The 10,567-nt window shown below is 35.5% G+C and overlaps 2 protein-coding genes and 1 pseudogene across 4 annotated transcripts; all 3 read left to right on the top strand.

The window, feature by feature from the left end:
- Positions 1 to 967: 967 nt before the first annotated feature.
- LOC110766630 (bidirectional sugar transporter SWEET2a) lies at positions 968 to 3,311 on the top strand. Its single transcript, XM_021969996.2, has 6 exons — positions 968 to 1,168; positions 1,556 to 1,592; positions 1,688 to 1,904; positions 1,999 to 2,157; positions 2,249 to 2,368; positions 2,516 to 3,311. The coding sequence occupies exons 1-6, from the start codon at positions 1,108 to 1,110 to the stop codon at positions 2,627 to 2,629; spliced, it is 708 nt and encodes a 235-aa protein (XP_021825688.1). The 5' UTR covers positions 968 to 1,107; the 3' UTR covers positions 2,630 to 3,311.
- Positions 3,312 to 3,845: 534 nt separating this feature from the next.
- On the top strand, positions 3,846 to 5,256 carry LOC110766558 (large ribosomal subunit protein eL42). Of its 2 annotated transcripts, XM_021969899.2 has the most exons (4): positions 3,846 to 3,999; positions 4,550 to 4,729; positions 4,864 to 4,938; positions 5,028 to 5,256. In XM_021969899.2, exons 1-4 carry the CDS (start codon positions 3,997 to 3,999, stop codon positions 5,085 to 5,087), a joined length of 318 nt encoding a protein of 105 aa, XP_021825591.1. In that variant the 5' UTR covers positions 3,846 to 3,996; the 3' UTR covers positions 5,088 to 5,256. The 2 variants fall into 2 exon arrangements, with proteins under 2 accessions (XP_021825591.1, XP_088108608.1); XM_088252482.1 differs by lacking the exon at positions 3,846 to 3,999 and having other exon boundaries at positions 4,534 to 4,729.
- Positions 5,257 to 6,829: 1,573 nt separating this feature from the next.
- Positions 6,830 to 8,940, top strand: LOC110766590 (alpha carbonic anhydrase 7-like; annotated as a pseudogene). The gene is made up of 3 exons (XR_015835337.1): positions 6,830 to 7,021; positions 7,252 to 7,258; positions 7,441 to 8,940. The product of XR_015835337.1 is annotated as an alpha carbonic anhydrase 7-like (transcript).
- The last annotated feature ends 1,627 nt before the right edge of the window (positions 8,941 to 10,567 follow it).

The raw sequence follows: 10,567 nt of genomic DNA, 5'->3' as shown, positions 1-10,567 counted from the left end.
TTATTTTGATCGCTATGTGTCAACTATTCAGTGAATGGAACAATCACGATCCTCACCGAACGAAACCTGAAATGGTTTATTTCTTACTCAGTGTCCATGTCCTGTCTCTGACTAATTCTGTATGTCATACTCATATGATGTCTTTCTGTTGATAAGTTAACGTTTTAACGAAAACAACAGGCAAGGAAAGATAAGCAAACCAATTGAAATTAGATGAAAATTATTGTTATAAAATAATAATAATAATAATAATAATAACCGTGATCAATTACAACACGAGTCCACTTGGCCCTGTCGTGACAGCTATAATAAACTTCATGTTGAGAAGTCCATTTTGTTTCCTTACTATATTCCAATATACTTGATCAAAACCCATGTACTCGTCTGTTTTACCACTCAATTTTAGCCCACCAAAACCTTCTGCATATTCCAATATTCATCGGATATTTAATTTAAAATATTTATTATATATAACACGTGATTATAACCACGTATATGCATAAGTGACAACAAAAATGCATTCATGATTTCAATGGCCCCAAAATCTGTAAAAATCTGAACCAATTGATGATTGATAGTGAGGGATGAGCCCACTTGAAGTTTATGTTTATCTAAGAGCCACAAAGCCGTATGCGGTATGACGTCTCCTAGAGTCCTAGCTAGCTATTGTCTCTTTCTGCCTGCCTTAATCAGTTTCCAAGTTATGAAAGTTGTATCAGAAGAATGGCAGTGAAAAATCAGTGGTTGGAAATTCATGTCGGATTATTAGATTCACGTAATCCCAATTTCTAATCTTTACCCTGTTTGGAAACCCATTGCTTTATTAGAAATTTACAAGTTTTACATAATTTGATGATCATTAGATTAACATAATCCCAAATAGTTGGAAGTAAATAATGACTGGTGCCAGTTTTCTGGTAACAAGTATATAACTAATAAAAGGCCTCCCCTTCTGGACCATTAATGTACAAAGCAACAAGATTGAGAGAGAGAGAGAGAGAGAGAGAGAGAGAGAGAGAGAGAGAGAGCTTCTGTTTGGTGTTGCATAGCAGCCAGTGAAGTTGTACATACATTTTCTAATCTCTGGTTTTGATCATTCATAGATCGATGTTGCCAACTCGGTTGTCTTCTGTTTACTTAGGTTTCAGTACAGCAGCCGGCATTGCTGGTACCCTTCTTCATTTTGACACCATATCTGCTCCAATATGCTTCTTTCATTGCATATATTTGATTATAACTTCTTTCCATATATGAGTGAGGTATAGTTTTCTGTGTGTTTTTTGTTTCAGGAAGCAAAACCATGAATTATATTGAATGACTTTATATAATACTGTTGTGGGTCAAGAACTTTACCTTGATTGAAGGGTTTTGAATTGTTAATTTAAGATGAAAATTCATACGTTGTTTAAGATGCATGTATAGGAATCCGCTTGGATAGCAAGTGTATGGTTTTGCTTAGCATTTTCTAAATCTAGTTAAGGAAAAGGAAATCTTCATCAAATTTGTTTTTATGAGTTCCAAGAAACATTCTGACACCCATCTCTGTCAACTGCAGGGAATATCTTTGCCTTCGTGTTGTTTGTGTCACCATTGTAAGTTGCTCAAAAAGTTTATGAGAAAAAAATGGAAATTTATGAAATTATGCACTTCCCCACTGATTATATATGAATATTTTTATGTTTTCCAGGCCAACATTCAAGAGAATCATCAGAAACAAGTCAACAGAACAATTCTCTGGATTGCCTTACATATATGCCCTTTTGAATTGCTTGATATGTCTTTGGTATGCCATGCCTGTAGTGAAGACTGGTATTATATTGGTGGCTACAGTTAATTCATTTGGGGCTGTTTTCCAGTTAGTCTACTTGAGCATTTTCATTACGTACGCTGAAAGAGCAACTAAGGTTATCATCTCTCCCCAGTAGACCTGCACTTCTATTGAAATCCCTTTTACAACTCTGCATGACTGTCTGCTGTTCCTTATAATGTTCATTGCAGCTGAGGATGTTGGGATTTATAGGGGCAGTTGCTGTTATATTCGCGTTCGTTGTCTTCGTGAGCTTAGGACTTTTAGAGTATGATGAGAGGCAAACGTTCGTTGGATATTTGAGTGTTGCTTCACTTATTTCAATGTTTGCTTCGCCGCTGTTTATCATAGTAAGTTTGTGGGGAACAATTCTCACTCAAATTTCTTTTAGACAGTGCAATTTCTTGTCACTGATGTGGTTTCTCATATACCCTTTTGCAGAAACTGGTGATCAAAACAAGGAGTGTTGAATTCATGCCATTTAATCTCTCTTTTGCAACTTTCTTGATGAGTCTCTCGTTCTCTGCCTATGGAGTATTCAAGGAAGACCCCTTCCTTTATGTAAGTCTTCTGTTTTCTGCAGCAAGATCTTAACATGCCAATCCAAATTCCATCAGCTTTTTGATCACTCTAAGCAGAAAACCACATCACACTTTTATTACTTATTGGCTTGTGTTTATCTGTCCTCAAATGATATTTTGGATGCAGATCCCAAATGGTATTGGAACAATTTTAGGCCTTGTCCAGTTGGCTCTCTACTCCTACTATAGCAACATATCTGGAGAAGACTCGAGAGAACCATTGATAGTTTCATATGCGTGAAACTTACCGGCCTAATACTGAATACAGTAAAAGTCAATTGCCAAGTATTTCTTTCAGCTGTACAGACTAGAGGAAAAGATGGCAATCGGTATTTATGCAGTGGCCGGAATGGGGCATTCATTTTGTCCATAACATGGCATATGAAAGAGTTAATTGGAAAAGGGCCATTTCCAACAATCGTTGTTGGCCATAAAGTGTTATAGCGAGAGAGCAGTATCAGTTTTTGTTAAAGTTTTACCAAAAGGAAACTGATAAGTTGATGCAAAACTTGTGCTGTTTAAAGGGGTTTAGAGTTTGCTTGGTTGGTATACTTGTTATACAGTGCTGCAGATGGTTCCCATTCTAGAATTGCACCAAATGTGGATCCACTTTGATCTTGTAAGGTTTGGATGACTAGCTTATATTAAAAGGCCTGCCACCATTTTGGAGCAAGAGCATTTTCTCCATCTCTGTTTTCTTGCCTATCAAGATCAAGCAAGTAGATTACTTGTATGAAGCATGCCATTATCTTTGCTTCCTTCCTGTATGAAGCACAAAAAGCTAGTTATTCAATGTCCCAACGAATTCTTTCAATATTCTTGTATATTTCTCACAGGCCTTGAGTTTTTATAGGGTAGAATTCCTATTTGACTATTATTTTATTCTTTTGTGTGGCAATCGCGTTGACTTGAAATTTGGGAGACACGACCAGTGATATAAGCAGATTTGCTAAACCTTTGTTTTCTTTATTTCTGTAATCAGCAAACACTAACCTTGTAGCTATTGTGGTAACAATCATCACACCATGTTATTTAGGAAATTAAAAAGGCATTAAAAGTTGTTTATCTATGGACAATTAAAAAGTGAACATAGAGCTGAATTGGGTGGGTTTATGTCTTGAGTTGGGTCTGTTAACCTTCTATAATCTTCCTAATAGTATTAGGTCATTTTTTAGTGAAGATTTACTTGGAGCATGTAGGCCTCGAACCATTGTTTAGTTTATCTGTTGGGCGTTAGCACTGTTTCTTCACAACAACAAAAAGTGAACATAAAAAAAAATGGATAATAATAGCGTTTACTCTTGCACCCGATATTCTTGAATATAACAATTTTTTGTAATTATTTTTTAAGTTTTTAAAATTCTTTTTATTGGGAATATGAGTCTGTTTAGAGGTGATACGGATTGAGAGCCACTCAAAAGCCCAACTTTGAAGTTAGGCCAGCAGGCCCAAACCCAATCTACCGTGAAAATAAGAAAATCTGAGACTAATAGAAAGCCCATCCCATCAAGTATAAAACAGGACGCTTACCACTCCGATACCCTCTAGGGTTCTTACTACGATTGTTGTGTTCCTGCTCATTTTTGTATCGGCGCCGCTTCCTTCACCATGGTATCTCTCTCTTCCCTCTTCCCTCTTCTCTCTCACAGACATAGGTGTAATCTGGTGCTCTTAATGTTTGATTAGGATCTGTTTGTTTTAAGTGGTGTATGTGAGAAAATCATACATTAATTTTGATTTTGTTTGTGGTTTTTCTTTTCATTTTGTGTTTTTGTTTCGTTTAGCTTAAACTTCAATGTTGTATTTTTTTGCTTTTATGGGTTGAAGCTGGTATTGACGATAGCTTAGGGATATACAGTGCAACTTGACATCTGAAAATGAACTGATCTTATTGGGATGTGCAACTGTTAAACTTGCTAAGTTCTTATCACACAAAACAATTATTTTGTTATTCACAGATATTTGTTATTGATTTGGTTCTTACGCTGCTCACTGTGAATAGGGTTCTTATCAGATGGCATAATCTCATTCTGTTTGTAATTAGTTTCTTATGCTGCTTGCTATATCTGGGTTTTCTCTAAATTGCTTAGTCCATATTTTATTTGGATTTTCTGTTTGAAGTATTTGAACATGGATCATAACTCATGGTGTAATGTTGCAGGTGAACGTTCCAAAGACAAAGAAGACTTACTGCAAGAGCAAGGAGTGCAAGAAGCACACCTTGCACAAGGTTACACAATACAAGACAGGCAAGGCTAGTATTGCTGCTCAGGGGAAGCGTCGTTACGATCGCAAGCAGTCTGGTTATGGTGGTCAGACCAAACCAGTCTTCCACAAGAAGGTATAAGCCAAATTTTCGGTTCCAACAGCTTATTTTTTTATCACTTATTCGCTTCGGTCAGATTTATTTGGTCTTGTGTCTTGTTATTGGTTTTTAAATTTTGGTGCATGTTTAACCTCGATGTCTCTAAACAGGCAAAGACCACGAAGAAGATTGTCCTGAGGCTCCAATGCCAGGGTTGCAAGCATGTGTCCCAGCACCCAATCAAGGTTAGTGTTGTGTTGTAAATTGTTGCTTTTGGTTTCTACCCAAGATTTTTGATAACGATTAAGTAACCCAATCTCTTGTTTTTCTGCAGAGGTGCAAGCACTTTGAAATTGGTGGAGACAAGAAGGGGAAGGGAACATCTCTGTTTTAATTGCCTTATTTTGCTTGTACTTTTGTGCTGCACTTCTATTTTGTTGGAGCTTTTAAGCAAGTATGGAAGATTTGTTCAAGTTTTTGTTAGTTTATGTTAGACATCAAAGTGTTTGTGACACTTTTTCCGTTATCAGTTGAGAATTGAGAATTGAGATTAGAGTTCCCAATACAGCGTTCACCGTTCTCACAAATTTATATGTTTCAATTTGCATCTTTCGCACCAGATGTTTTGTTTCAGTTTAATTTGCTAATATCATTTGAGGTTTAGTGATTGTGATTATGGGGTTGGCATCGAATCAGCTGAACCTAAACGGTCCATTGCGGTTTGGTTTGGTTTTACCATCAAAAGTTGAAGAGTCTCAAAACTGAACCAAATCATAATGGTTGATTTTGTTTTTTAGATTATGACCCAATATTTATTGTAAAGGGTCAGTTGGGGTTGGCATTGAATCAGCCAAACCTAAACGGGTCATTGCGGTTTGGTTCAGTTTTACCATCAAAAGTTGAACGGTCTCAAAACTGAACCAAATCGTAATGGTTTTTAGACGCTGACCCAATACCTGTTGTAAAGGGTGAATGTACGCGGATTGCTAGACTCATTTGATTCATTCATGTTTTTCTTTATACTAGCTTTTACGCACGTGCTTCCACGCTTGCGAGAGGCTTTATTTTAAAATTTTATTTTAGAATTAAAAAAGATAATGAGTAGTTGTTTTCCATAAAAAAAAAATTCATTATCCGATTTTTCTTTTAATTTTAATTTTTTTAAATATGAAAAAATGTGAATTTATCATATTATCCTCATTTAATTAATAATTTCAATTTTTAATGTTTGTATTAATCAAAGATATTTTTTGGTATTTTGAATGTTTCACCATTCTCTGCATTTTGTTTTTATATATATAGATTCTCTGCCTTTTGCTTTATATATATATAGATAAAAAAAATAGGATTAAGTGCAAATTTGTTCATCATTTTTAACTAAGGTGTAGCATACTAGCATTACCCCTCCATCCAAATTGTGACATGTACTAATCAAGTTCCCTTCATAAATAATACAATACTAGCCTCTCTGCATGCGCTTCCGCGCTTGCGAGAGGTTTTTTTTAAAAAAAAAAAAAAATTTATTTTAGAATTAAAAAAGATAATGAGTAGTTGTATTCCATAAAAAGAGGATCCATCTTATTTTTCTTTTAATTTTAAAATTTTTTTAATATGAAAAAGTGTGAATTTACCATATTATCCTCATTTAATTAATAATTTCAATTCTTAATGTTTGCATTAACCAAGGGCATTTTCTGGTGTTTTGAATGTTTCACCATTCTCTGCCTTTTGCTTTATATATATAGATTATGCTCTGCACAAGTTTTTTTTTCTTCTAATAGAATCATTTTTCTATTTTTATCCTCAAACCTATTTTTTCTAATTTTAAAAATAGGAAATTAGTTAAATACCCATTTCTAGATATAGTTCTATAAAGAAACCCTATACCATTCAATGTATATAAACACACCAAAAAAAAACTCAAAACTCAGTTGTTATATTTTTTAATTTTAATTAGTTAAATAAAATACCTTTATTATCCTTTTAGCATTAAATTAGTTTTTTCGAAAAATTATGGCCACTCTCGTCTCTCTCTCTCTCTCTCTTGTCTCTCTGCCTTCGCACAAACCAGGTCGACCAGTTTTGGCCGACGATCTTGGTGCTCCAGCCACGGCTGGACGCGTGACTGGTCGAAAAATGACCAGAGGAGGCCAGCGAACCACGTTTGAGCCCAGCCCCGGCGAGCCCAGCCTCCCTTCGCCGTCGCGGGTTCCAGGAACCTTCGAGGGTTTCGAGTTTTCCGACAGCTTTTTCAGCGGTTCCGGCGATCGTTGTCGCCAATCCAGGTATGGATTTCGATCCTCTCCTCATGCTCTTGCTGATAGTATAGTTATTTGGGATCAATTTTAGCTTTTGAGAGCGTGAAAACGTTGTCGTTTCACTCCCTGCCTTGTATTAAGCTCTTTGGTTGCTGGACTCTGAATTCTGAAATGGTGTAAGAGCTTGTTGAGCTGAAATAGTTGATTGTTTGAGCTTTAGCTTCAATCAAAAGGTACAGAGCAAAATGGCTATCGGCGGTTTGATCTCGAACTAGAATTTCGATTCTTTTATCGGCTCAGGTTACAGGTACTGTTGCGTTACTACCTTATATATATACATACATGCATATAATTGTGGTAGTAAGTTGGCTGAGACCTAGCTAAACTTATGGTTCGCTTGCTTTATAAAGTTCGCCACTGGTAGTGTTGCTATGGAATTTTGGTATTAGTCCATGCTTCTCATCTTTGTTAATATTCTTGACGGTACAGAAGATGAGAGGGAGTTTAATTATGAAGATGACAGTGAGAAGGGGCCAGCTAGATGGGGGGAGATTCGCCAAGAATGGAGCCTGTGTAACAAGGGATCGATGCAATCTCCGATCAATCTATTAGATGACAGAGTTGAAGTAGTGTCCGATCGATGCACTTAAATTGGGTTTGGTGAAGTTTAATTTTCCTTGGTCCATAAGGAAAAAGTACTTTTACCAAATATTAATTATTGTATGTTTAAACAATTTGTGGCTGCAGTTGAAGTGGGAAGCTGATGCAGGATTTATACGGATAAATGGAACTCTGTATCAACTCAAACAATGCCACTGGCATTCACCTTCTGCACACACCGTCAATGACAAGAGCTTTGATTTAGAGGTGCATGTGGTTCATCAGAGCCCAACTGGAAAGATTGCCGTGACTGGAATCCTGTATAAGATTTGAGAGCTTGATCCGTTTTTGACTTCGGTAATTAATCTCTTGAGTGACGCTACATTTACCACATTTATTGACTACATTGTTGACCACATCTCTCATTTTTATCTCTCTCATGTTTGATGTGCTTAATTCTGTCTTTGTGTTTAGATGATGATGTAGCTTCTCAGTGGAATTAATGCATGCATGTGGTTTGAATTTTATAATTTTATTTTCGAATTTCCATTTTTGTGAGCTGAACGAATTTGTTTATTTGATTGCATGTTGCTTCTCCTGCTTTGCATTATCATCTTGTTATGTTGGTAAATTTTCGGTTGCAAATTGTTGATTTTGCTGCTAAATTTTTTAGGGAATGTAGTAATTTAAGCTAAGTCTACCTTTAATTCAACAATTCACCAATCAATATCTATATATGAATATATATACTGAGTAATTTTGGGTTGAGCGTGACCAAGTTTACCTTTAATCCATGTATGTATGAATATATGTACTGAGTAATTTTGGGAATGCTTTTATCTCTCTGAGTTCATTAAGGACTTGCTTAATTTAGCCGAAGAAAATTAGACAATTTATATGTCGAATTGGAAATAGATGGAGGGATTGACAATTTGGGAGTGCTGATCAACATAACTTATTATCTTCATTTTGATGCTTCTGAGGCAATTCCCTTGTTACTATCTGTAACTCTGTAACTCTTTACCGGGGGCCTCATTTGCCTTCTTCCCTATTTCAAGTCCAGCTTTTTCTTCATGATCATCTGTCATAGATGTCTTTTGTAGCTTGTCCTCAACACACTCTTTAGCTTCCAAGGTTGCTTCATCATTCTGAATGTCAGGACCTGCAACTATTGTTGAGATGGAGTCATTCTCTGTATTTTTATCATTGTTGAGTATTGATTTTGAGTGGTATGGAGTTGTAAATTTTTTATTGTACCTATTATGCAAATGAGATGATGTAGTTTTTAACTTCCATTATGTGGTATGAATAGTTGTTATACTGTTCATACCCTACAATTGAGTTGATTTCTATAACATAGTATTAACAGTGTACTTTTATGACATAATATTAACAGATTTTCAGTAACAAAGCATGCTCTATATTTTGCTCTATGTATAGTTGAGCTCTTGAAGTTTATTATATGTATAATATATGTCACAATCTAGATTGTTTTTAATGCTGCATCTAGCTTGATTCAAGGTGGTGACCAAATTTGCAGTGAAAAAGATTTTGATGTGTTCAAACTCTAAAATACTCTGTTTATGTGTACATGAGTTTGATCACATGGCACGTGCCAAGAACAACTGTTCTATATGTGGTCCCTTTCGTATCATTTTGGTCTCTCATAAAGGCAAAGCTTTGACAGAATGTTTATATGCATTTAATTACAACAATGAAAATTATTCATAAGCTAAAACCTTTTGAAGGGAATTACTTTTGCCACATACATTTCCTTTACTACCCAATATTCATGCTATAATTGATTATTCGAAAATTTGGATTTTATTTTATGACAATTCTTTATGTTTCAATATTTTTCTTTCCTTTCTTTGAAACCGATCATTCTATCCAATTAGGCATATGAAAAGGATTGGATTGGATTTAATCCTAAATTGGGTGGAAGTGTAAAATCTACAAACTTAGCAAATTTGAGTTGGACTGGATTGTACATGTTGGTTGGCTTCGTGTACGAGTTAAGGTTCTATTCTTGAAGATTGAAATTGGTACTTAGCTGAAGTGGGTAAATTAAAATCCCAATAGACAAATTTAAGACAACAATGATATTGTTCCTAGTAACAATATGACTAGTAATTGTAACAATATGACTAGTCAATTACTAGTCATAGACCTATGAACAAACAAGTCCAGCACATACTTACCACAAATCAAATGTTAAAACCTGCAAGCCTAAAAGAGAACTATATGACAACCAAGGCACTTAGAAAGACCCGTCAATTTAGGTATCTCATGTGCTAGCAACAACCAGAGTGAAAGGTGTGTGAACATTTATCAACATTTCAGAGATAACAGATACAATATGACTAATCATAAAATCAATAACAACACACCAAAAATGTTCACCCAGAAACCTACCATTGGGAAAAACTGCAGGTCATCACTCCGACCAGGCAATCCACTAAGTGAAGAAGATTCTTACAGAAAAAGTAATCACAAGCTCAAACAATCCTATGTCTATTTAGGAAATGAGCACTACCTCCTTGTGCAACCTTCTTTTCCAAACTTAGTTGAGCTAGTAGCTTGTCCTTCGTGGAAATGGCAGCTAGTCCATCAGCTTCTTCACCCCATGGCACTGCAACTCAGCTTCGAATTGTCACCAATAAATGAAATATAGATTCTAGAATGAAATGGTCAATTTCTTCAAGAAACCATCTTCTTGAAGAAATCAACAAAGAATCTGATCTAGCTAGGATGATGAAGTGTTTAAACTAAACCCTAGATGCAGATTTCAAAAACCAATTTTCAAAATCTCATAATGAAAATCCAAACCTCACAAAGTAGAGAGTGCAAAGTAAAAGTTTTACTCTAAAAAATCTCAATGGGTGAAGTGGATTGAGAAAATAGAAGCAGATTTCAAAAGCTATTTGAAAACCTTATTTCTAGAAGCCATGAACGCTCTCAGACAAACCAAAGAGAAAACTAAGTTTTCCAAAATGGTGCAAATGAAAGAGATGAG

Source organism: Prunus avium, chromosome 4 (assembly GCF_965620075.1).
Source record: "Prunus avium chromosome 4, drPruAviu1.hap1.1, whole genome shotgun sequence".
Classification (NCBI taxonomy): Eukaryota; Viridiplantae; Streptophyta; class Magnoliopsida; order Rosales; family Rosaceae; genus Prunus; species Prunus avium.
The sequence above is the reverse complement of the archived record's forward strand: the minus strand, read 5'-3'. Positions and strand labels throughout refer to the sequence as shown.

What these genes read in the sequence shown, in the direction of transcription:
- LOC110766630 (XM_021969996.2), top strand. Translation starts at nt 1,108, where the DNA reads ATGTTGCCAACTCGGTTGTCTTCTGTTTACTTAGGTTTCAGTACAGCA. An exon ending in TACAGCAGCCGGCATTGCTG is followed by an intron (nt 1,169 to 1,555) that starts GTACCCTTCTTC and finishes TGTCAACTGCAG; the next exon opens with GGAATATCTTTGCCTTCGTG. An exon ending in ACGCTGAAAGAGCAACTAAG is followed by an intron (nt 1,905 to 1,998) that starts GTTATCATCTCT and finishes TGTTCATTGCAG; the next exon opens with CTGAGGATGTTGGGATTTAT.
- LOC110766558 (XM_088252482.1), top strand. Translation starts at nt 4,541, where the DNA reads ATGTTGCAGGTGAACGTTCCAAAGACAAAGAAGACTTACTGCAAGAGC. An exon ending in AACCAGTCTTCCACAAGAAG is followed by an intron (nt 4,730 to 4,863) that starts GTATAAGCCAAA and finishes GTCTCTAAACAG; the next exon opens with GCAAAGACCACGAAGAAGAT. An exon ending in TGTCCCAGCACCCAATCAAG is followed by an intron (nt 4,939 to 5,027) that starts GTTAGTGTTGTG and finishes GTTTTTCTGCAG; the next exon opens with AGGTGCAAGCACTTTGAAAT.